General features: G+C 36.4%; 1 protein-coding gene across 1 annotated transcript; it reads right to left on the bottom strand.

Annotated features, from left to right (window-relative positions):
* Positions 1–921: 921 nt before the first annotated feature.
* Positions 922–26,143, bottom strand: LOC308262333 (short-chain dehydrogenase/reductase family 16C member 6-like; the record flags this gene model as incomplete). The annotated part of the gene is made up of 6 exons (XM_080694772.1): positions 922–1,048; positions 3,103–3,228; positions 7,078–7,222; positions 7,674–7,773; positions 21,707–21,838; positions 25,823–26,143. The coding sequence occupies 6 exons, from the start codon at positions 26,141–26,143 to the stop codon at positions 922–924; spliced, it is 951 nt and encodes a 316-aa protein (XP_080550898.1).

Below are 26,143 nucleotides of genomic sequence, written 5' to 3'. Positions count from 1 at the left end.
TTGTCAAGGATCAGATGACTCTATTGGATTTGTCTTTGTTTCTTCTATTTCATCAGTCTAGGTATCTGTTGTTTGTTTTTGTATGTGTGGTACTGGTGATAGAACCCAGGGGCATTCTACCTCCCAGCTATACCCCAAGCCCTATTTTATTCTTTATTTCGAAACAGGATCTCATTAAGTTGCAGAGGGCCTCACGAATTGCTGAGACTGGCTGTGAACCTGTGATCCTCCTGTCTCAGCCTCCCATGTCCTGGGATTACAGTGTGTACCACCATGCCCTGCTTATGTATTTGTTTTTATACCAGCACTATGCTGGGTTATTTGTCTTTACTATAGCTCTGTAGTGTAATTTAAAAGCCAGCATTTTGATGCCTCCAGCATTGCTCTTTTTACTTAGAATTCCTTTGGCTATTCTGAATCTTTTATTCTCCTCTACTAGTCTCCCTTGTATTTCCATGAGATCACATATGAAATTCATATGATTCCATATGAAATTTAGGACTATTTTTTTAGTTCTGTGAAGAAAATAATTGGTATTTTCATAACTGAGTCTGGCAATATGGCCACTTTAACAATATTAATTCCAATCGTTTAAAAATATCTTATCCTAAAAGTATTCTATATTTATATTTTAAAATTAAACTAGGACCAGTTTGCATGTTTTAAAATATGTGTTCAGAGCCCAGTGAAAAAGCTGTCATAGCCTTAATTATCAAGCTAAAAAATAATAGGCAAAAATGGATAGATCACTTAAATACTTAGAAAAATATCAGTATTGTAAATTGTCTCTTGAGAATAAGGTTAGCACTTTTGAAAGTTTCAGTGGTCCTTGGTAGACTGGATGTTTTAAGCATTAGGGGGAATTTCCAATAGTCTAGCAATTTAATACTTTTTATTTGGCTACCACTTTTGAAGCCTGAGCTATTGGGATTTCTCCTCAGTTTCATTTGGAAGTTCATTTTTTTTCACTCTCCCTTTGAAAGAATTCATGCAAGTGTTCACTCCAAGGTACTCAGCAAGCACAATCATCATTTTTGGAGATATCATTCTAGAGGAAAGCAGAGAAACAGTTACAATCCTTTATGGTCCTTAAAGCAGTTGAAGAGATGACTTTGCAAAGATTAAGTGAAAATTCCACAGCGTCTGGAATGTCATGATCCATGCTGTGCGCCTGTCACTCAGTGGGAGGGGTGTGCAGACCAGTGCTGTGTGTCCCAGCTGAGGGCCACCACCATCTCTGATGGATGACTGAAATCATCCCCATAGCTTTGAAAAGCCCCAGTTTATTCAAATATTATGTTCTTTGCTTCTTTAAAAGACCAAATAGCCCCTTATTTTATAAACATATCATTATTTACTAGACCAACAAACAGTAGCAAAAACTAGAAAGAAAACCAGAGCCACTGAGCAGACTATCTGGGGGTTAGCACCTGAGAGTCAATAGTGTTAAATGTGGAAGGGGTGATTCTGATTTTGAGAACCTTGATTGTAGAGGTTATATCTGCACATTTCTTTGCTGAGATCAGCCTAGTTTGACTCAACTCGACTCAGCAAATATTTACTGCCTGCATATTATACAGTCCTAGGCAGGAGCACAGGGAAGGGAACAATTCAGAAAATATGTACTGTCCTCAGGGAGTGAGAAATGTGGCAAATGACCACATTCCTCTGTGAGCTGCAGAAAGCAGAAATGAGTGTCATAGGATCATACAACCGGGGCCTTTGCCCTACCTAAGCAACCAGGCTCAATAGGAAATGTGTTGAGCAAATAGAAATAGTAAAGACAGTACTATATTTGGCAATAATGTAATTTGGAAATGCTCCAAAATCCAAAATGTTCTGAGCACCTAGATGATGTTACAAATGAAAAATTCCCATCTGACCTTATGTGACAGATCACAGTCAAAATGAAGGAACCATTAAAAATATTATACAGAACTTTTCTGAGGCTATGTGCATTGTGTTTATGAAGAAAAAAGAATTTTGTGTTTAGACTTAGGCCCCATCTCCACATCCCATTACATATATGCAAAATTCCAAAATCTGAAATAATTAGAAATCTGAAATACTTATGGTCCCAAGCATTTTGGACAAAGGGAACAACTGATATATCCAGCTAAAAGCTTTATGCTGTGTAATCAGATTGGAAATTCTGCTTTAAAACCTTGTTCCAATACATGTTAGTGGCTTAACCTTGCAAATATTACTTTCTTTAAACCTTGGGTATCTGAAAAGTGATAAAATTTATGCAAAACTCTCAGTAGAGTAACTAGCACATAGTAAGCCTGCATGAATATTAGATGTGAGTCTGGACCAAATTTGTACACCAATTCACCAGAGCTTACTGTGCAGATCTTGTAGAAAGCTATAGAAATGCTTTGCCGAGTGAAATGACAAACTTGTCAAGTACTTTTAATATTTTTTCTAGCAGAACATTAGGGCTTTTTAGCTTTGTTTTCAAAATAGAACTCTACATTAGTCAAATCTATAGATTACTAAGTCATTGACCAAAATAAAAACGCACATGAAAAGTAAAAAAACAAAAACAAAAAACCGCAAAAAACCCCAAAACTTCCCAAATAATTTTGGTGCTATTTGTTTCTGTGCTGAAACAAATAAAAACATTCTGCAATGCCCAGAGACTTGCTAAATTTTGTCAAGAACTGAAGTAACAAAACTAGTAGTAGTTCAATAAGTTGTTTTTGTACTACTCCCCCCTCTTCATTTTTTTTCAAAGTGCTCTAGGCAAAGAAGGATAAACTATAGTTGAGCAAATAAGGCTACCTAACTGAGGGAGATGGGAGTGGGGGAGAGGGAAGCTCCCTAATGTACATGATGTACATTCACAAACATCAAAGTCAACCCTAAGCCAAACATGAGAAGGAGGGAGGGGGAGGGGATGGGGTGGGAATTGTGGAAGGGATAATTGAATGAGTGTGCACTTATGCCTCTACCACCTTTAACTCCATTAACATGTACGATTACAGTGTATCAATAAAATAATTAAAAATATGCAGTTGCTGTTTATATTGGAGAATTAGCAAAGATTGGACAATTTGTTCATAAATAACCAAACAGATATTGAGGTCGTTATTAACTTACTGTTTAAGGACTAATGCAAAATATGCAAATTTTGGTATTAGGAGATAAACCTGTTCCTCTAAAATAGCAGTGAAAATTTTTTGGGCCACATATTCCTGATTCAGTAGAGGTAACAGAAATGAATACCTGGAATGACAATAATAAGTTATTTCACCAGAGTAATACTTTTTTACAGTTACCCTGAACATCATTTTAAATTCAGACATGGAAATATAATATATAGCTATACATAGTAAAAAATAGACACTGGGGGTTTCCTCATGTTTTCTCAGACCAATATTGGTAAGAGTGCTAATATATTTAATTTCCTCTAGTAAACTTTCTGTCTCAATTATTTTTCTATATTGTGATGGCCTAGACATATGGAAGCCTTTGCTTTTAGAATTGTTTTGTATCTTTCTTTCCCCTCTCTTCCTCCCAAATATCAAATAATTGGATATGTTAAGCAACAGAAATTAAACATCATTTTACTGAGAGATCTATTAAGCATGTGTAACTTATCATTGTATGTAGACTACTGTTAGAGGCAGAAATAAATGTGAAATCAATAGGAATTTAAATAGCCGAGAATATAAAGATTCTATAAAGTGTCACTTTGACATTTTATACTTTTATACTCTTTCTTCAATCACATGAACCACATTCCATTGAAAAATTATGTTTCTTTCAGTTGAATTGATATCCAATAAATTTCCATAATTGAAATATGGCAATATTAGTATTTTATTCCTCTAAAAGTTCCTTAGAATTCAAACCTAAAGGTGTCTTAATATTTGTTTCAAAATTTAATTTATATATCATTTTTTCTTTTATTCTCTACTATTTTAGGGTTACTAATCTATCTTTTTCTAGAGACTTTTTAAAAGAATTTTACTGGTGCAATATTTTTATACACAATAGTGAGATTCAAAGTGCATTCATAAATGCACACAGCATTTCTTTGTGTGTTCCCTCCTAACCTCATCCTGCTACCCACTTCTCCTTCCATGCACAAGCTAATAAGGTTGTTATTGGTACTTTCATATATAGACATACACTTTTAGTTTTAGCTTTTATGTGTCTAGGGGCCTCAGATTTTTAAAAGTCATCATTTAATAGCTTGACATTCACTGGCTACCATCTCACCTCATCTTGATTGCTCATATTCCTTGAGAGTTCAACTGTAATAGCGTTTAATTACACATTATTATAAATTCTTACTAATACTCTTAGTAATATGGTAGAAATAAAGTAAATAATTAAAATATATACAGTATATACACTTTTATAAAATACATATGAATTTAATACACACATAATATAAATATGATATAAAGCATGTCTAGTTTAGGATTTATAAATAACAATTAACTATGTACTACTTTTTGTCATAAATTCCATGTAGTCATTTACTTCTCACAGGATGCTCTGATTGACTTTTGTTGAATTCTTGCATCACATTTATTCTATTGCATGGATATTTTGTTTGTTTTTTGTTTTTGTGTTACTGGAGATGGAACCCAGGGGCATTCTACCTTCGAGCAATACCTTTAGCCCTATTTTTTATTCTTTATTTTGAAACACGGTCTCACTGAGTTGCAAAGGGCCTCACTAAGTAGCTGAGGCTGTCCTCTAACTGTGATCCTCCTGTCTCAGCTTCACAAATGCTGGTACTACAAATGTGTGCCACCACGCCCAGGTACATGGATATTCTGGTAGTCAGTTGATGGATATTTGGATCGTATTTATTTATTTATTTATTTATTTATTTATTTATTTTGGTGGTACTGGGGTTCCTGGAAATGCTTCTACCTCCGGGTTACACTCCCAGACACCTATTTTTTATATTTTTATTTGGAAACAGGGTCTCTGAAGCCAGCGAGACTCCCAAGTGTGGGGATTACAAGCGTGTGCCACCACGCCCGGCTGTTTTTACTCTTTTAGATGCTATGAATAATGCTGTATAATATTAGTGTACATTTTTTTGTGGGGACATATGTTTTCATTTCTCTTGGACATATACTCAGACATGGAAGTTTTGGGTGGTGCAGTATCTCTATTTTAATGTTTTGAGAAAATAGCAAATTATTTTTCAAATCAGCTTACCAGTTCACAATAACATCAGCAAAGTACCAGGGTTCCAATTTTCTCTGTGTCCCCACCAAAGCTTGTTATTGTTTGTATTTTCTATTATAAACATCCCAGTTGATGGAAAGTTATTAATCATACTTATACTATCAACTATATTGAGATATAATTCTATTTATTTATTTATTTAGGTACTGGGATTGAACCTACATCTCCAGCCCTATTTTATTTTTATTTGGAAATAAGGTCTTGCTAAGTTGCTGAGAACCTCCCTAAATTGTTGACACTGTCCTTGAACCTGCAATCCTCCTGTCTCAGCTTCCCAAGTACTGGGATTACAGGCATGTGTCACTATGCACAGCCAAAATTTTATAGTTTAAAATGTATTATTTATTGATGTTTTTGGTATATTAAAGTATTCCTTATTGTATAATTCCAGAACATTGTCATCACTCCCACAAAATCCTCATACTCATTAGAAGTCTCTCTATTTTCAGTCCCTGGCAACCCCTAGTCCACTTCCTGTCTCTGTAGATTTGTCTGTTCTAGACACTATATAAATGGAATCATACAGTGGATGAACTTTTTTGTCTGTGTTTTTTGTGTCAATCTTTTTGTGTGTGTTATAGTCAGATATAGAATGGTCCCTAAAGAGCTCATAAATTGGTGTTTGGTGTTGGTGTAATTGAGTCATAAGGGTTGTAATCCCAGCAGTGGATCAGTTCATTGTAATGGATTTATCTGGGTGGTATCCCACGTCAGTAGGGTGTGTCTGGAGAAGGTGGGTCCCTGGAAGTATAGCCTTAAGGATTATGCATGCTTCCTCCTCCTCTTGCTTCAAGCCTTCATGATATGAGGGCAAAGCCTTGTCCTCACCCCATCTCTACTTCTGACTGCTCAGCCCAATTTGACTCAATCAATCAGGGTCTGAAAATTGGAGAAGGGATGGCAGGGACGAGGGTGCCTCTAGATGCTGCTACCTTCTTGCAAAGATTTTCTATAGTCCAGGGCCTGAGAAAATGATATCTGCTGATATTAATTTTCTGGCAAATTCACTTAAAACTGGTCTTCTGTATTAGGAAGCTTGGAGAAATGGGATCTGGCACTTGACTTTTGAGCTTACTGGGGCAGTTCTTACAACAAAGACCTGTTCTAGAATAGCAAACTGCCCTTTTCACCAACAGCACCTTTGGTAGAAAATTTCCCCCTCTACAGTCTGTCAACTCTCCATCACCTATTTTGAAGCTTTTCTTTTAATTTTATAGCTTTATGAGCTCTAAATAGCCTCCTTGTCTCTTAGCCAGTCTTTGTTGGATGTCTTTCTTTTCTACAAGCATGACTGATACATAGTCATATGACTCATGTCAGTTCTTTTTCTAATAACTTCAACAACCACACTCGTTTTCACATTGTTTAACTTTTTAAATATACTCTGATGATTGGCTCCCTTGTGCAAAAGTGCTCACATTTTATTTGCATTTTAGTTTAGACTATTTTATATAAATTTAACCTTTTAGCAAAAATATCATCCTGCAATAGTTCTCATATACATCAGTCAATTCTACAAAATATTTTATCTTTTGGGATATTTATAGTTTAATATTCTTTTTGGGAAAGAAGCTATCTTATCAACACTACAATGCTAGCTATTCAAATAAGTTCTCATTGCCAATTTTTATTCTATTTTAATATTCTAACTAGTATGTTTAACACATCATAAACTTCATAAGTATATTATCTTTAAATTAAATAATTTGTTAATTTCATATATATTAATTTTTTTCTTTTACTATACTAGGCATTCAAACAATATCTACCATCCCTATTTCAAAACTTCAAATAATCAGATGATAGTTGACATACATTAGAAGATTATTATAAGAACAAATATCATCAGAGGTTACTTACTTGGTTGTGCAGCCCTCAAACATCCCAGTTGATATGAAATATGGACAAACAATGGTGGTTTTTATGTCACATTTTATAATCATATTTAATTCAAAAAAGAGAGACTCAGCAAGCCCAAAGGCTGCAAATTTACTTGCAGAGTAATCTGGAACAAAGTGAAGAACCATTAGTAAAGGAGCTTCACAAGTTAGCTCTTGGGATTATTTTTAAAAATAACACTTCTCTCCTTTCTCTGGTTTGTCATTGAAGATAGAACATTCCAGTCATTTATATGCCAAACACTCCACTTCTGTATCTCCATTGTACATGACCAATAAAAATATGGAAATAATTTTGGTTTCTTTTAAACCAAGAGGATGCATGAGACAATAGGCACATTCTTTTTGTGTTTTTTTTTTAAGAGGAGAGTATATTTACCCATCACTGCCATTATAAGTAAAGCAATAGAAGGGAACACTGGCATTATAAATAGAGCCAAGTGCTCTGTTATCTTCCTCTTGGTGCATGAAGAGCTTCTCTCTAACTTGGAATAGTCCTAATTTTTGGGTGCTGTTCCCTGGTAAATACAAAGGCATGTGGCAAAATGTAACACTCACCTGACAGTCCATTAATACCGACCAGTCCAGCTGCACTTGAAATACAGACCAAGTGACCATGGTTAGCTTTAATCATGGCAGGAAGGAAGGCCTTGTAAGTCTGGAATATATAAATATACCATATCACCATTTTATTCATTTATTACTTTATTTAGTAAGTGTTTGGTGAATTTATTAATTCATATTTAACTATCATGCAGATTTATTTATTTATTTATTTATTTATTTTGAGGTACTGGGGATGGACCCTAGGGGCTTTCTACTTCCGAGCTCCACTCCAAGACCTATGTTTTTTTTTTTAATATTTTATTTGGAAACAGGATCTCACTAAGTTGCTGAGAGCCTCACTAAGTGGCTCAGGCTGGCTTTGAACCTGTGTGATCCTCCTGTCTCAGCCTCCCAAGCACTGGTATTACAAGCGTGCACCACCATGCCTGGCTATCATGATGTTTTAAAATAGGTAGCAATACAAAAGTAGAAAACTCATAGTCACTGTTCACAAGGATCTTAGAGCTCATTATGTGATTATAAGAGATATGCGATTTTTTTTCTTTGACTGAACTTAGTTTTCAACTAATCTGAGTGCTTTCATGTACTTTTCAGCAATTTTTATTTAAATTAATTCTATTTATCTTCCAGACTTTACCATAAACAAGATCTGCCTTCCCCCAGTGGATCGACAGAATGGAAAAAATTGCTTGAGGAAAGGTGAATTTCAATGCAATGTGAATACATCCTGTTAAATAAGGTGGTTTGCAATGATCTACTATGACTTAGTTATAATCTTATCTATTTTATTAAACTTAAGTAAAATTTATTCTTAAGAAAGATATTAATTAAATTCCCAGATATTAGTTCTAATTCCCATGCCATGAAAATATCTGAGTTCTATTACTTCTGTATCTCAGAGGTTTTCTTAGGGATATTTTCATTTTTTATTCCCCCACTTTTAGGGTCTTTTGTTTAAACCCTGTTCCTAAATTAATTATACAAATCTTGAAAACATGGCAGAGATGATTGCATGAATTTCATTATATTATAGAATTTTCTAATAAGCTTGCTTTCATTTAACTCTCTGAGGCATGGAAATATGACTAGTAATGACAAAGACATTTTATAATCTTGTAAAATTAGAGGTTAACATGAAAAAAGGAATAAATGTGCTCTTTTGACTTAATAGAAAAGAGAATTCCAGAGGTAAGAGTTTAGCAACCTTATTTCAGCATTCCTTTTTATGTGGCTACATAAATACAAGTTTCTCACAGCATCATATTGCCAGCTATGTCACGTTGCAGATTGTCCCATGAATTAGTTCAATAAAACTTTGACAATGCTTATAAAATGATTTCTATAATATTTATGTTTTCAACAATGCCAGAACTTCACATTTATGGTTTTGGACAGCCTGCTTAGATGTGCTTATCTACCCAGAGAAGCCACTGGATCAAAGCACCTTTGCTTTAGAAATAATTTTGTCTCACTTGTTGTACAGCTGCTGAACTAATGGATGAGTGTTTTCTTAGAGAGAAGACAGTTGGCCTCTGACTTTTTTGTGCAAACACAGTGGCAATTAACACATCTGTTTCTTGTGCCTTTCAAAAATTAAAAGCCGGAAAATCTTGTTGTGTCAGTCATGACTGGCAACTGGTTAGAAATGACAAGAACTGGCTATTACCTTCCAGCACTAAAGTGTGAGGGATCCAGATTGATTCCCAGGAGACGCCTCCTGGGTGACCACCTGATAGACTTGATAAGGTATTAGAACTGCCAGCATAGATACAGAGGCCCTCTGGGGCACTACTCCTGATATCTGAAAGTTTATGACACCTTCAAGAAGGGGAAGTTGGGTAATGAAGTTGCCAAGATGTGTGTCATTTTTACCTCTGATAAAGAATTCCTTGGATAGAGGCAATGGAAATTCCCTGACATAAAGCAGAGACAGTAGTGGCCTACAGGAGTCTGCCACATAGTTGAACAGGGGTGAAATAAAAGAGTAACCAGAGTGACCAGGTATCTACTCATAGTGGTGCAACCACTTCCAAAGTTTTGTTTTTCTTCACAAGAAATTTTGTATATGTACTGGTATGCATATTTGCTTTTTTCTAAATTTGCTGCTAGTCTTCTGTTTTCAGTGGAGGAAAGTTTTCGCACATAGAGGAAAGGAAGTGAGTCCTCCCCTGCCCTGTCCATAGGTAATACATTTCAGGATACCCAGTGGGTGCCTGAAATCACATACAGCACTAAACCAAATACACACTATGTTTTTTATAATGTATATATACCTATGATAAAATTTGAGTTAAAATAGGTATAGTAGATTTATAGGAATTAGTAATAAAATGAAACAATTATAATAATATATTGTAATAAAATTATGTGACTGTTGTCTCTTCTCTCAACATATCTTCTTGTACTAAAGATTTTAGTAACCTCAGCATGTGAAGTTTTAAATTTCTTTCTTCATTAAGTAAAAAACTTTAAAAGAAGCTCTGTGTGGCTTCTTTTGGCATATTTGAGTTGCCAGGATCACTGTTCTTATGCTTTGGAGCCATTATTAAGTAAACTAAGAGTTACTGAACACAAACACCATGATACCACAATAGCTGATCTGATAACTGAGACGGTTACAACATGACTAGCAGATAGGTGGTATATACAGCATGAATATACTGCAAAAAGCACTGATTCACCACCAGGGATGAAGTGGTTTGTAGTGAGATTTCATCATGCTACTCAGACCAGTGCAAAATTTGAAATATTTATTTCTGGATTTTTTTTTTTTTGCAGTATTGTGGATGGAAGCCAGAGGCATTCTACCTCTGAGATATACCCCCAGCCCCATTTTTTATTTTTTATTTTGAAACAGAGTCTCAGTGAGTTGCAAAGGGCCTCACTAAGTAGCTGAGGCTGTCTACAAACTCCTGCCTTAGCCTCCCGAATGTTGTGATTACAAGCCTGTGCCACCACGCCTGGCTGTATTTTTTATGTAGTATTTTAAAACTGTGGTTGATCATGAGTAACTGAAACTGCAGAAGGCAAAACTGTAGATAATGGAGTACTACTGTATAAGAGTATTTGTTTGTAGCCTTATGGATCAGTAGAGACTTTTTAAAGAATATTTGAACATGAATTGATCATACAAACCCATCACTTGGGCTCACTAGATGCATATTCATTATTAAATGAAAGAAAAAGTAATGTTAATCAGTGTTAACTTTGAAATTAACTGAATGATGTGAGCTTTGTAAAAGTATTTTTAATATCTGAAAAATGAATAAATAATTACATATAAATCCATATTTATACATTATCCATAATCAAAATAAGTGATTACTTCAATCAGATTTGTTTGATAGACAGTTATATACCTTTTCTTCAATTTTGTCATGTGTGGAATGTAGTGTGAAGAAGCATCAGATTCACTTGAATTTATTTATTTAATTTATATGAGACTTTTCAGGAAAAAGCCTAATGATTGAACTTCCTATACATATTTTTACACTAGTTTATGGGTTGTTAGGTTATCTCAAAACATTTAAGGTTATGAAGAATGCAAACATGTAGTCAGTTAAACTGAATCTAACAAATGGTGACTTGTCTATAAAAAGTTGGTGGTTTAGACTGTAGACACTGTTCCAATTTTTTTTCTTTTTTCTTTTTGCGGGTTTGGGGATGAAATCCAGGGGCATTCGATATTTGAGCTACACCCTCTGCCCTATTTTTGATTCTTTGTTTTGAAACAGGGTCTTACTAAGTTGTGGAGGGCCTAAGTAGCCAAGGTTGTTTGTGAACAATGATCCTCCAGTATCAGCCTCCCAAATCCTGGGATTACAAGTGTGCGCTACCACTCCCAGCCAAAATTTGGGGGCTTAGATACTTACATTGTCTTTTACAGGTTTTCCTGTCTTTGACAACCTTTTAATGTCACCAGTAATTGTATTGCTGGTACCAATTTTAGTGACTTGAATACCTTGGGACAATATTAAGTTTAGTAAATATTGTCATATGTGGGTTACCCATAACATTTTATTTTTTAATTTTTAAATATTTTTGGTGGTACTGGGGTTCCTGGAAGCCCTTCTACCTCCGGGATACACTCCCACAGGCTACACTCCCAGACCTATATTTTTTTACTTTTTATGTGGAAACAGGGTCTCTTAAGCCAGCAAGTTTGGCTCCGAACCAGCGCCATCCTCCTGTCTCTGCCTTCCAAGCACAGGGATTACAAGTATGCGCCACCATGCCCGGCTACCCATAACATTTTAAAAGAGGTTAAAATTCATAGAGAATAAGTGCCAAGTCATAAAGCATGATTTTGACTTTTTTTGTAAAACTTCAATTAAGGTGATAAGTCCACTGTTGTGTATATTTTTATTTTTATATTTTATTTTTTTGGTGGTACTGGAGGTGGAACCCAGAGGCTTTCTACCTCATGGCTATACTCCCAGACCTTTTTTTTTAATATTTTATTTGGAAACAGGGTCTCACTAAGTTGCTGAGAGCCTCACTAAGTAGCTGAGGCTGGCTTTGAACCTGTGCGATCCTCCTGTCTCAGCCTCTCAAGTGCAGGGATTACAAGCGTGCGCCACCACGCCTGGCAAATGTTGTGTATATTTTAAAATGATGATAAAATTGGTAATATTTTAAAATCATTATAGAAAGCAAAAATGATTTTGTTACATAGCTATCTGATTATATTTTGTATGTTTTAAGCTTATACATGAATATACATGCATACTTAAATTAACAAGTAAAAGAAACATGTATAATAGAAGTGAAGGTCTGGTGGCTTAACATTGGTTTTGGAATACTGAGTCAGTGTAAATGAGAGTGTAAGGCAATTCTTTGCCTTGACATAGGCTACAGAAAACAGAGATTATTATCTTGTCTTAATTTACTTATTCTGAGCACTTAAGATCTGACTCACTTTTATTAATGGTATTTAATTGTTTAAATCAGATAACTTAAAATTTGTCACACATGAAAGACCCCCAATAAGTATATTTTTAGGTGTTATTAAAAAACAAAACAAAGAGCAATTGCATATTCAGTTATTAAGATAGTAAAATCAGTCTTTAAATTAATTTGGAACAACAACAAAAAACCCCAGAATAGCCAAAGTAGTTCTCAGCAACAAGAACCATGCAGGAGGAATCACTACACCTGACTTTAAACTATACTACAAAGCCATAGCATGGTATTGGCACAAAAACAGACATGTAGACTAATGGAGCAGAACTGATGACTCAGAAACAAACCTGCACACTTACATCCAATTAATGACAAATACACTTGAAAAAAGATAGCCTGTTGAACAAATGGTGTTGAAAAAACTGGATAACCATATGCAGAAAAATAGAAATAAACACCACTTTCTCACCCTGCACAAGAGTCAATTCACAATGGATCAAAGACTTGTAAATTAGACAAGAGACCTGGAGGCTCCTGGAAGAGGGCATAGGTCCAACACTGCAACACATAGGCACAGATATAAACTTTCTCAACAAGAACCCAAAGGCACAAGAAACTAAAAGGTGGATTAATACATGGGATTGCATTTAACTGAAGAGCTGTACAGCAAAATATACTATCAACAACTTCAACCAAGAGCCAAGAGAATGGGAGAAAATTTTTGCCACCTACTCCTTTGATAGAGGACTAATATCTAGAATATACAGAGACCTCAAGAAACTTAGTACTAGCAAAACAAATAACCCAATCAAAAAAAGGGCAAGTGAACTAAATAGACACTTCATGAAAGAAGAAATTCAAATTGCCAATAAGTGCATGAAAAAATGCTCAACATCATTAGCAATCAGAGAGATGCAAATCAAAACTACCCTGAGATTTCACCTAATTCTAACTAGAATGGCACTCATTCAACACATAAACAACAACAAATGCTGGTGAGGATGTGGAGAAGTAGGAACTCTACTACACTGTTGGTGAGATTGCAAATTAGTGCAACTACTTTGGAAAACAGTATGGAAAATTATTAGAAGAATGGGAACAAACTTACCATATGATCCAGCAATGGCACTTCTGGGTATCTACCCCAAGAAATGGAAACCAAACTCCTAAGCTAATGCATGTGTAAATATGTTCATAGTTGTACAATTCACCATTGCCAAACTATGGAACCAGCCAAGATGTCCATCAGCAGAAGAATGGATTACAAAACTATGGGATATGTACACAATAGAAGTTTACTCAGCCATAAAGAAGAATGAAATTATGTTATTTACAGGGAAATGGATGGAACTGGAGAATATTATGCTAAGTGAGATTAGTCAGTCACAAAAAATAAAACATGCTCTCTCTAGTATGTGGAAGCTAGGGAGAAAATGGGTCATAGGAGGAACTCTAGACAAAGAAGGAGGTACTATAGATGATCAAATAAGGTAACCTAACTGAGAGGGATGGGAGGGGAAAAGAGGGAAATTCCCTAATGTACATGATGTACATTAACAAACATATCAAAGTCAATCACTAAGCCAAACATGAGAAGGAGGAAGGGGAAAGGATTGGGGTGGGAATTGGGTAAGGGATAATTGGATGATATGTGCATGTATGCCTCTACCATCTTGTACTCCATTAAGATGTATGACTACAATGCACCAATAAAAAATTCAAAAAGGATTTAAGCCTATCTGAAAATGAATGCAGTGAATATTTTTCTACTAGGCACAAATTCCTGGGAGACTGAACCCAAAGACCTTCTACCTATTAGATATGCCCCAGCCCTTTTGTTTTTTAATTTTTGTAACAAGTTCCTACTGGGTTGCTGAGAATCTCATTAAATTGCATTTCTGAGGCTGGTCTTGAGTCTGCAGTCCTCCTGTCTTAGCCTACCAAGTATGGGGATTGTAAGTGTGTGACACCACACCTGGCTTCAAATATTTTCAATATGTAGCTGATTGAATCTGTGGACATGGAGGGCAAACTGTATAGGCCTGGATTATGGTAAGACATTTAGCAGGCTCAGTGTTTTGTTTTCTGATGGGTATATGAGGAAGTACTTTCATTCTTGATCTATATCTAATTCTGTATGTAGGAAGCTCTACTTATACAGACCGGATGTGAAATGAGATCCAGTCTTCATTCAATTCAATATTCAATTTAATTGATGATCTACAGAATTAATAAAAAATATCTTATGGGAAATATTAGATTAAAAAAAATAAGACTTCTGAGGAGATGGCAACTGAGAAAAGCAGCATTTATGAGTCCTGCTAACACTCGATCTCTATTGCCACAAAATCAGTGTTTTTTTTTATAGCCAGACTACACTATCAGAAGAGAAATAAAAAAATGTAAACACAAGGGACAGAGAAAAAGAAAACTAGAAGGACAACCAGAAACCAGGAAAGAAACCAGCCTGGATTGCAGAGCTGCACCAGTGCCATCATCCATCACAGCACCAGGCTCCAGAGAGGAAAGGTAAACAAAGAGCTGAAGTGAGCAGCTGTGGATCATTGGGGTGTAATTCAGCAGTTCTTTCAGCATAAAGAACGTCTAAAACTCCCAGTGGCCAAGCTCATCACACCTTCCAGGGACTCAGAACTGAGCTCAAAACCAGAAAAGAAATATGTCTGCCTCATGGCCAAGGGCGTGGCACTGTCATCATATTTCCAGCAGCAGCAGCAGTGAGTTAACCATGCCTGTGACAGCGCACACAATAACTGTGAGTAAAATTACAGCAGAGAAATCCCCAGGGACTTGTGCAGCTTTGATAATCTCCCTGGGTCTGAGATTTTGCAGTCCAACCCAGTGAAGGAGTAGCGGTGGCAGAGATACCACCACCCTAGTTGCATCTCCCTGTGGGAAAACGCCCAGCCTGGCACTCCCACAGTTTCGAGTAGCCTCGATTAACTCCCTGGGTCTGAGACTTTACGATACAAACCAGTAAAGGAGTAGTGGCGGCTGAGATTACCACAAACTCGAGATCCAGAGCACCCTGAGTGAAGTTGTGGTGACCCAGGGAATAACCCAGAGAAGGCACAAACTTCTGAAATCATGAGAAAGAGGAAAACAAATAGAGTAGTTAATGCCCACAACCCCATAATATCAGAACCTGGTAACAAAGAAATTCAAAGATCTCCAGAAGATCAAATCAGGAATATAACTGTAGAAATAATACAGGACTTTCAAAAAGAATTTAGAGAGAGTCTAAAAGAAATAAAGAAAGCAAACATTGAAGCAAAGGCATCAATTCAAACTATGAATAATCAATTAGACCACATGGAGAATAGAATCTCGCTCCTAGAAGACGATCACTCCAAAAACAAATGCATAATTTATAACTTAGAAAAAAAATCAGACAGCAGGAATCTGACATTGAAGAAATATGGGCCCATTTTAAGAGAGCTAACCTAAGAATAATTGGAATAGAGGAGGGAAAAGAAGGTGAAACCAAAGGGATTAATAATCTCTTCAAAGAAATAATAGCAGAAAATTTTCCAACATAGAGCAATAGGTTGATACACAGGTCCAGGAAACTTATAGAACTCCCTTTAGACAGGGTCAGAGAAAAGGTTCCCCATACCACATAACTGTCAAAAAGACCAATGTGGAAGCCAAGCAGAGAATCTTAAAGGCAACAAAAACAAAAGGCCAAGTGACATTCAGAGATAAACCAATTAGAATCACTTCAGACTTCCCAAACCAAGTCATGAAAGCCAGAAGGGCTTGAAGTAACATATTCCAAACTCTGAAAGAAAACAACTTCCAGCCCCAAATTTCCTACCCAGCAAAACTGTCTATCAAATTAGATGGGGAAATAAGAAGCTTCCATGACAAACAGAAACAGAAGGAATTTATGTCTTCAAAACCAGCACTAGAGAAAATACTCAAAGAGATTAACTACAAAGAAGAACCAGAGAAACAAGATTTTCTATCCAGCAGACAAGTAAGCAAAGAAGAATAAACAGTATTTCAAACAGAAATAAAATCTTAACATGTTAGGAATTAAAAGTTATCTCTCAATAATCACACTGAATGTAAATGGCCTCAATTTCCCGATAAAAAGACATAAAGTGGCAAAATGGATTAAAAATAAGAATTCATCCATCTGCTGCTTACAAGAAACACACTTTACAAGTAAATATATTAACAAACTCAAGGTAAAGGGCTGAAGCGAGATAATTCATGTTAAGTAGCCATTCTAACAAATGTGAAGTAGTATTTCACTATAGTTTTTATTTGTATTTCCTTAAAGATTAGTTATATTATGATAATGATGAGTGATATTCATGTGTTTATTGGTCATATAAAAATCTTTGGAGATTATCTATTTTAGTCTTTTACCTATTTCTAAATTGTATTGTTTGCTTTTATTGTTGCTAATTTCTAGGATTTATATTTGGAATATTAATATACCTTCAGATATAGCATTTGGAAATATTTTATCCCATTCTATCAGTGACTTTTAATTCTGTTTACATTGTCTTTGGATGTACAATATTTTTCTATTTTTTATGAAGTTTGTTTGTTTATTCTTTTGTTACCTGTGCCTTTGAAATCATATCCAAGAAATCTCTGCCAATTTCAGTATTGTGAAGTTTTATGACCCAGGTTTTCTTCTAAAAGTTTATAATCTTAAGATTTACATTTAGGTCTTTTATCTATTTTGACTTAATATTTGTATATGGTGTTTGGTAAGGGCCCAATATTATTCTTTTTCATTTAGTTATTATTTTTTAACAATATTTAGTGAAAAGTTTATTATTTCCTTCACCAAATGTTCTTGGAAACCTTGTCAAAAATAACTTGACCATATATGGAAGAAAGAAAAACAAACATATCAAAATTAATCAGTAAACCCAACATGGGAAGGAGGGAGGGGGAGGGAAGGATTAGAGATTGGGTAGGGACTGATTGGGTGATATGTGCATGTATATCTCCACAAGTATTTTTTTTATCCCATTAAGATTTTTTTTTGGCGGTACTGGGGTTCCTGGAAGCCCTTCCATCTCCGGGCTACACTCCCAGACCTATTTTATATATTTTTTATTTGGAAACAAGGTCTCTTAAGCCAGTGAGGCTGGCTCTGAACCAGCACAATCCTCCTGTCTCTGCCTCCCATGCGTGGGGATTACAAACGTGCGCCACCATGCTCGGCCAAGATGTTTGACTACAATGCATGAATAAAAAATTATTTAACAAAAAATAAAATAATAAAAGGAATATAAGAATGATAATTCTTATAGTTGAAATGCAGGTGAGTATTACCACAATGGGTTAAGCTTAGAATAATATATGGAATGAAATTTGACTTAGTCTAATCACAATACATCCATAAACAAATCATTTTATAGATAACATGAAAGATATAATTACTCTTGTTCTTCTACCTACTTAGGGCAGTGGGCAAATTCTATTATATTGACTATTACAGAGATCCGTCATCTATTTTGGGGAGGAGAGGTTACTGGGTATTGAACCTATGGCCACTCTGCTTTTGAGCTACATCCCCAGTCTTTTTTATTTCAAAACAGAGTTTTGATAAGTTGTTGAGTCTGGTCTTGAACTGTGATCCTCTTGTCTCAGAGTCCCAAGTACTGGGATTAAAAGTATGCGCCACTGCCCCAAGCTGAGATTCTTTATCTTTTATGATGCACCTATTTGTGCATATTTGTAGGAACAGGCTTTCTCTTTTGTTTTGTCAAAATAAAGCTAAAACCTTGATGATGTAACCTGAGGATAGGTGTGTCATATTTAAGAATGTTTAATTTATCATTATGATAAGCCCACTCTTGAGAAATATAGCTTATATTTCCATATGGGGAACAAATTCCAACATGATTCTGTCCCAGGAAACTGGACTGATACTTGTTCTGTGGCTGACAGTTCCCCTCACAGACTTGTAGATAGTAAGGGAGGCCATTTCCTCATGGGCTAGGAATCTTGGCATGTTTGAGGGATGTTGAGGGTAAGGAAATCTCTCACTGTAAGTGCTGCATGTAAAATCTGGTAAAAACAAACTTTTGAGTTTGATTTCCCAGCCTTGGAATCGGTGATCTAATAATATCAACAGAAATATTTTTTTAAGAACATTAAATTTTAGAAATGAATATACATTCCTTCTATAACTTTGGATGAAAACTGATTCCTTGGTTTTAGGAGCTGCTCAGAATCATCTCTCTAAATTTACTGACATATTCCAAGAAGGCTTGTGTGTATTTATTGCTACTTATTACATCTAGCTGTATAGATAATTCAAGGCAAACAGAACTTGCATATGACATAAAAATATACAATTGGTGACTACTTGAGGCCAGAGGAAAGAAGGGACTCCCTTGTGAGTAAGGAAAAGGAGCACTTATGTCTGAAAGAGAATAGCTGTGCAAAGACCTTCGGGTGAGGAAGAGCTTGTGTGATCTGGCATCTAATTTATACCTTTTTAGTATAGAAAGTGAGTGGAAAGTAGAGAATATGAGGGATGACAGACAGATGGGGAGGATATTGTCATATCCTACTGGGGCTCACTGGCTATGACAGGTAGCCCTGTGTTAATTCTCAGTGTTTGGAAGACTCTTAATTTTGTTGAGCAAGAAAGTGAAATTATTTGTTGTTGCTGTTTTGTTATGTCTTTTTGTGGAACTGGGGATTGAACCCAGGAACATTCTACTACTGTGTTAAATTTATATACCAATTTTATTATTCTTTTTTCTTATTTTTGAAACAGCATCTCATAAGTTACTGAGGGCTGGCCTGGAACCTGCAATCCTCCTGTTTTAGCTTCCCAAGTACTGGGATTACAGATATGCCCTGCCACACCTGGAAGAGATGATTATATTAATGCATCAAAAAAATTACCCTACTATCATATGAAGACAAGTTGTAAACACTTGCATTAAAGGTGAAAGACCATGAAAAGCTGTTGGTGAGAGATGAGGATAGCTTGAACTCTTTCTTTCTTTCTTTCTTTCTTTCTTTCTTTCTTTCTTTCTTTCTTTCTTTCCTTTCTTTCTTTCCTTTCTTTCTTTGCAGTACTGAAGAATGAACCCAGGGGCATTCTACCTCTGAATTATACCTCCAGCCCTATTGCCCTATTTTTATTTGTTATTTTGAAACGGAGTCTCACTAAGTTACAGAGGTCCTTACTAAATAGCTGAGGCTGGTCGCAAACCTGAGATCCTCCTATCTCTCCTGGGATTACAAATGCAAATACCATGCCCTGCTTGGTATTTACCCTTTCTAAAATGAAAAGTTTAGGGCTGGGCTGGTAAAGACAGAGAAAGAAATGCTTTATGGAAACTTATATTTAACAGTGTATTGTATATTGAATACTATATTATATGCTCACTTAGTATTGGTCAAAAATAGATTCCTTGGATTCCAGTGGCAGTTTCCATGGGCCTCCTGGTGACAAAGAAAGATGACCGAGGAAATAGTTGTGAGAACTGTGGAGCATATATAAAGGTTACATATCAAAGCACTGAGTGAGAAAAGAAGAACCATTGGACAAAGAAAACAAATTCCAAGATCCTATCCTCAACAGAGAATGAGGTCTCTATATTTACCCACCACTCTCCATGTGTCTTAAGGCCATAGTTTCAGTCATTCATCCCTTCTGCAAGCCCAATCTTATGTTGATGCTTGTTTTTCTCATTAAGCCTCAAGTGGAAGTCCCCCAGTGGAAGTACCTCTGCTAATTCCAACCTCCCTTGGCCTTTTGCCCACTCTCTAGGTCACACTTTGCAAGGCAATAAGTAGCCTTTCAGCATCTGTGGCTCTTTAAATGTGCATTTAAGCTCGATATGGTGGTGTATGCCTGTAATCCCAATACCTTGGAGACTGAAACAGGAGGATCACAGGTTCAAGGCCAGCCTTATCAACTTAGTGAGCCCCTCAGCAATTTAGCAAGACCCTGTTTCAAAATTAAAAATAAAAATTGGTTTAGGGTGTAGCTGGGAGATAGAATGCACCTGGGTTCAATCCCTAGTACCACAAACAAACAAAACAGTTCATTTAGACGAATTAAATGGCATAGCACAAAAATGTGGGCCCTCAGCCACATCAATCGCATTTTAAGTGCTTAATAGCCACAGGTGCCTAGTGGCTACCCTATTGGAAAGTAGATGAAGACCATTTCTATCCTCAAACACAGTTCTATTGAACAAGTCTCAAGGAAGACACTCCTGAATTATAAATTCACTAATTTATCCTGCAGTAGAGGATCTTTCTCATTTTTTCCCCTTTGTAAGCTTGTAACACAAGTTTAATGGCCTTGGGAAATTCATTTCAACACTTCAGGCCTCAGATTTCTTATTTGTAATATGAGAAAAAGTGATGCAATGGCTGCAGTTTAAAGAGCATGGAACAGCTGGTCATGGTAGTGCACGCTTGTAATCCCAGCGCTTGTGAGGCTGAGTAGAGGATCCTGCAGGTTTGAAGCCAGCTTCAGCTACTTAGTGAGGCTCTTAGCAACTTAGTGAGACCCTGTTTCCAAATAAAGTATAAAATAGGTCTGGGGTGTAGCCTGGAGGTAGAAAAGCCTCTGGGTTCCACCCTTCACACACACACACACACACACACACACACACACACACACACACACACAGCATGGAGCAGTGCCTGGTATAGAGTAAATGCTCAATAATTGTTGAATTGTTGGGTGTTATCCCTACTGGCTTTATTACCTTTGTTCTCCTGCATAGTGTTGCTGGGACATAAGCAACCTCCAACAATAGCCCCCTTCTCTGTTCACTCAGGACCAAGTTATCTCTTTTATAGTTGCTGACACATATCAGTTTGTATTAGAGTAGGAAGATTTTTGAACAGCATAATTTAAGTCTTAGTACAAAACTAGAGAGGGTAGAAGAAAAGGAATTTTCATGAGAATTTGGAGTTGGGCAAGACCAAGAAAAACCAGGATGGCAGGATGATACCTGAAGTATGAGCCCTCACTGCTCTGTGAGTGGAAAACTCATGAATGGCATTTTTACAGAGAAATGGGTGAATGGCTATTTATAGCAATGCATAGGATTTGCATACTCACCAATAAAAGAAAATATAAAAGAAAGATTTACCCAGAAATGAGAGATGACATTGACATAAAATGATTTTTCCACCATGTGATCCGGAATATCAAGGAAGAGCTTCCCTGTTACAATGCCAGCGTTGTTAACGAGGATGGTCACATCGCCAACTTCTTTTCTTACCTGGCCATGAGTGAGGCAAACACAAAATCAATCAGTGTGCCATATTTTGATATTTGTTTTTCCAAGTTAATAAACTTTCCTCACTTTATCCAGATACAATTATGCACCACATAATAATGTTTTATTCAATGATGGACTGCATATACACGAGTGGTTACAAGATTGTATTGTGTAGTGATGTTGTAGCCATCCTAGTTTGTGTAAGTACTTACCCTCTGATATTTACCCAATGACAAAAATGACCAAGTCATACATTTCTCAGACTGTTTCTATCTCATTGAATGATGCATGACTATTTTCTTTAAATCTGTCTCATTGAATGATGTATGACTATTTTCTTTAAACAGATGTATTGTTTTCCATAAAGAGATTCAGCAACTGTAAAGTAATTTTACTATCAATTATGTTTTTACAAAGCACACCTCAATCTGGAAATTTGTTTAAAGACTTGATTTCCATGTGATGATTTGCTATATATTGTAGCCTGTTTTCTTTATTTCCTGGTTTTTCTGTGATAGTGCTTTCCTGCTAAGTGACACTGTGTCCCTTTGTACCTCTGAGCATCTCCTTCTAAATGGCAGGCTTCTCTCATCTTGGCAGCTGTTGCATGGTTACTTTGTAGGTGTCATTTACCCTATTCCTCTATGAGAAGGTAGCAGGAGTACATCCCCTGTCCCTCCCTCCCTGAGGCTGGGTAGTGCTTGGAATGGAGATGATGCCTTTGATCTAGCACACATAGACTCCTGTGATACTGTGTACTTCTCTCTAAAGGACTCTCTCAAATCTAATATCTGTCACTGACAATTCCCCAAGGCACACAACTGTGCTACCTCTACTGTAGCTCTTAAGTTTTTATCTTTCCTTTCTGTATAGTCCACCTTGCCTGCTTGCATACTTCACAATCCACCATGAGACTTGCCTGAAGAAAAACACCCCAGAAAAAAAGTAGAGGAAATGTTTTTTCTCCTACCATTTTGTGTGAAATTATGACTTTTGTAGGTGACATTGCAAACTGGCCCAAATCTAGCCCAGGGGCAAAGCACAAAGCATGTCTAATCAATGATTGGAAGATATTTTGTCCTGAACTGAATATTTTGGCAGAGATGACATTGTGCTTTTTTGTTTTCAAGAAGGAAACATTTCCTGCTCTAGTTGATTTTCTAATTCCTGGTCCCTGCACTGTTTCACGTTGAGCCTGCCAAATAGCTTGCCTTGGAGAGGTTAGGTAAATAGATGAGTAGGACCAGCTATGAAAGAAAGACTTACTATTGATGAGCAGAAGATAGCATGAGGGATTAGAGTCTTCTGCTTTGGGGTGAGATAGGACTGAGGAAATCAACCACAAGAGGGTGCTTTAAATGTGGGAATCCAAGTCAGGTGTGAGTCAAAGTCTCCTGGAAAGATTTTCAACTTCTCAGAACCCCTGTCTCTTCCTTCATGAGCTACGACCACAACCTTCCTAACCTGATCCTCAAAAGTCAGGGGTTCTGAGAAGTTGAAAATCTTGCCAAGAGACTTTGACTCACACCTGACTTGGATTCCCACATTTAACCTGTTTCATACCAATTTACTACTCTTTGTGGCCAAAATTATCGACATAACAAATCTCATTTGTGTGCATGTGCACAAAAATATGCAAAATAAAAACTAATACTTGATTACATCTACAAATTTGAGAATAAATTGTGGAATGAGTTATTTTAATGAAAAATGATTTTGTATTGACTTTATAGTTTGGTGATGAGTATGATGTCTGGATCTAATTGTGGAACATTAATTACTATACTCTTTTAGACTCTTGTTTTTACTTTTCAAGTCTCCACAAATTTCATTTGGGTGATGCCTTTTGTTTGTTGTAATTCTTGTACGTAAATTTGAACCCTACTATTTGAGTTTCCTGAGACTTGATGAGTGATTTAAATTAAACCCAAAAGCAGATAGAGCACTTAATTTGGAAAAATTCCATTTGTAGGATTATGGGAAAGCTTTCATCATCATTCCTACATCGAAAAATAATTTTTGCTTAAAGTTTCCAAACAGGTTTTCTACTAGATATCAAGACAAATTTAACTTGATTATCATCCTTTTGAGCAAAGAGAGAAGATCCTGAGGGCATGGAGTACAGGCTCTCCTGCCAGGAGGGTGGGGTGACACTTCACCTCTATGGCTTCTTTGCTCTATGACTTGAATAAATTTTTTAAATGGTCTCTGCTTTTGTTTTGTCATTAGTAAAGTGGAGAAAACGATACTATCTCTTCATTGTGAAGATTATATATGACAGTGGTTCAGAAAAAGAGATTTTTTTTTGGGGGGGAGAGTCTTTATCTGTCTAGTATGTAGTACTGAAACTGAAACCTCTATTAGACAGACTATATCCTTGAGTTCACCCCCACCTGGGAACTTCTCTTATCATGTTTCTTTCCCTTTTGCAAAATGAGGACTGGCTTTGATTCAACTTGCTTTGAACTAAAATACATGTAGGGAGCTATCATATGTATATTCTCATTAGCTGGCGAGGAGTTAGTTATTCAAAACAAAGAAAGAGGTAACAGAAAGCAGAGAAAACTGAAGAGGGGGTTTCAGAGCAGTGCTTGAATAAGGAAATTTTGAATGAATCGGTACAGGAATTCCCTATGTGGAACCCCCATTGCCAAAGGGAAGGAAAATCCCTTGGGTATTCTGTTACCAAATTGAGTGCAGCTTGTACTCCAGGTGGTCTGCAATCTTGGCTCTGCCAATCACTAGTTTTATGATCTTGGGCATGTTTCCCATTCATTTATGCCTCAGTTCTTAATGGAGTAGATGATAATAGATACTGAAGAGGGTTGTAGAGTGTTGATTAAATAAATCGTAATGTACATAAATTGCTTAGGACAGTAACTTTGTGATATAATTGATAGTATTTTTTCCTTTTGTTTGTGTGTTTTCTGGTGGTGTATTGATCTAGTTTTGTGGCTTTGGCTACAGGCTGGTCAGGTTTCCTTCTTGAGCAGGTGATTAAGTCCACGTGTCCAACCTTTTCTTTTTATTGGATTCTCACACTCACACCCACTCCAATTACCCCAGAGCCAAGAAACTAGGGACCTTTGCCTTAGACTCAGCCTCCTGCAATGATTCAAATTAGCCAAACTTTTACCTGTTTACCCTTCTTTTTATGGGCTTCACAGTAAAGACGCTTGTCTGTATTTCTGATCAGTCTCATGCTCCCACATAAGTCTCCGGTGGTTCCCTTAGTTCTTCTTAGGAGATTGTGTGTGTAACCAACCTGGAAAACTGTATCCTGTTCCTCTCTCTTGATCAGTATCTGGCTTCATTGCTCCTTACCTTGTGGTTAAAACACTCCTCAAAAGCTTACTCATTGCTGTTAGAGTCTATGATAGCTACACAATTAATTGTAGCTATTATTATCAGAGTACTAATATTTCACATGAAGTTAGAATCAGTACCAGCAGGCTATGTCTGAAAGGAAGCTTGGTCTAAAAGTATAGAAAATAAATACTTCTATCTTTTGTTTCATGCTTACTCTTGTTCTCAGGATATGACAAAAATGATAATTAATGGCATGAGAATAATAAAAAATAGAAAGTTAAGTTAAAGCTGGGCATGACCTTGAGGATTATCTAGTTTTAGTCTTTCATTTTACAGATGAAGAAACAGGGATGTGCAGAGGGTACATAACTTGATAAAAGTTGCACAATCATTGAGCAGCAGAGCCAGGAGTAGGTGCAGTTTGTACAAACTCCTGATGGTGAATCACTCACTCAGCAGTCTGGCAACACTGGACTCTGAAGTCTGATCTATCTCCCACTTACACTGTTACATTCTCTGCTTCTATTTGAAGGTCATAAAGTGAATTTCTACATGCAGAATCAAGAAGAGGAAGTTAGTGACAAACACCTCGCTCCTTCTTTCTTTGAAAAAGCCTGGCTGCAAACTGGATGCACAATTCTTGGGCATGAGAGTGAAAAATGGGCATCATCTTACCTGGTCAGCCACTCTGTAGACCTCTTGCCTGTTGCTACAGTCACACTTGTAGGTAAAGACTTTCACAGCACCCTTTTCTTTCGCCATTCTGCATGTTTCCATATTGCCTTCTTGATTAATGTCCCAGAGAACTAAACTGGCCCCAGTACTGGCAAAATTAATGGCCAACAGCCTCCCAAGTCCACTTCCAGCTCCTGTTATAAGCACAATCTCGCCAGCAATGTTCTTTTTGCTCTTGGGAATTATCTTGAAAGTTAAAGATTCTAAAAAGTAATATAGAAATTTCCCCAAGAATATGGCGGTATCCAACATCACATGCAT

The sequence above is a fragment of the Muscardinus avellanarius genome (assembly GCF_963383645.1).
Source record: "Muscardinus avellanarius genome assembly, chromosome: 4".
Taxonomy (NCBI): domain Eukaryota; kingdom Metazoa; phylum Chordata; class Mammalia; order Rodentia; family Gliridae; genus Muscardinus; species Muscardinus avellanarius.
This window is presented reverse-complemented; position numbering and strand designations above follow the sequence as displayed.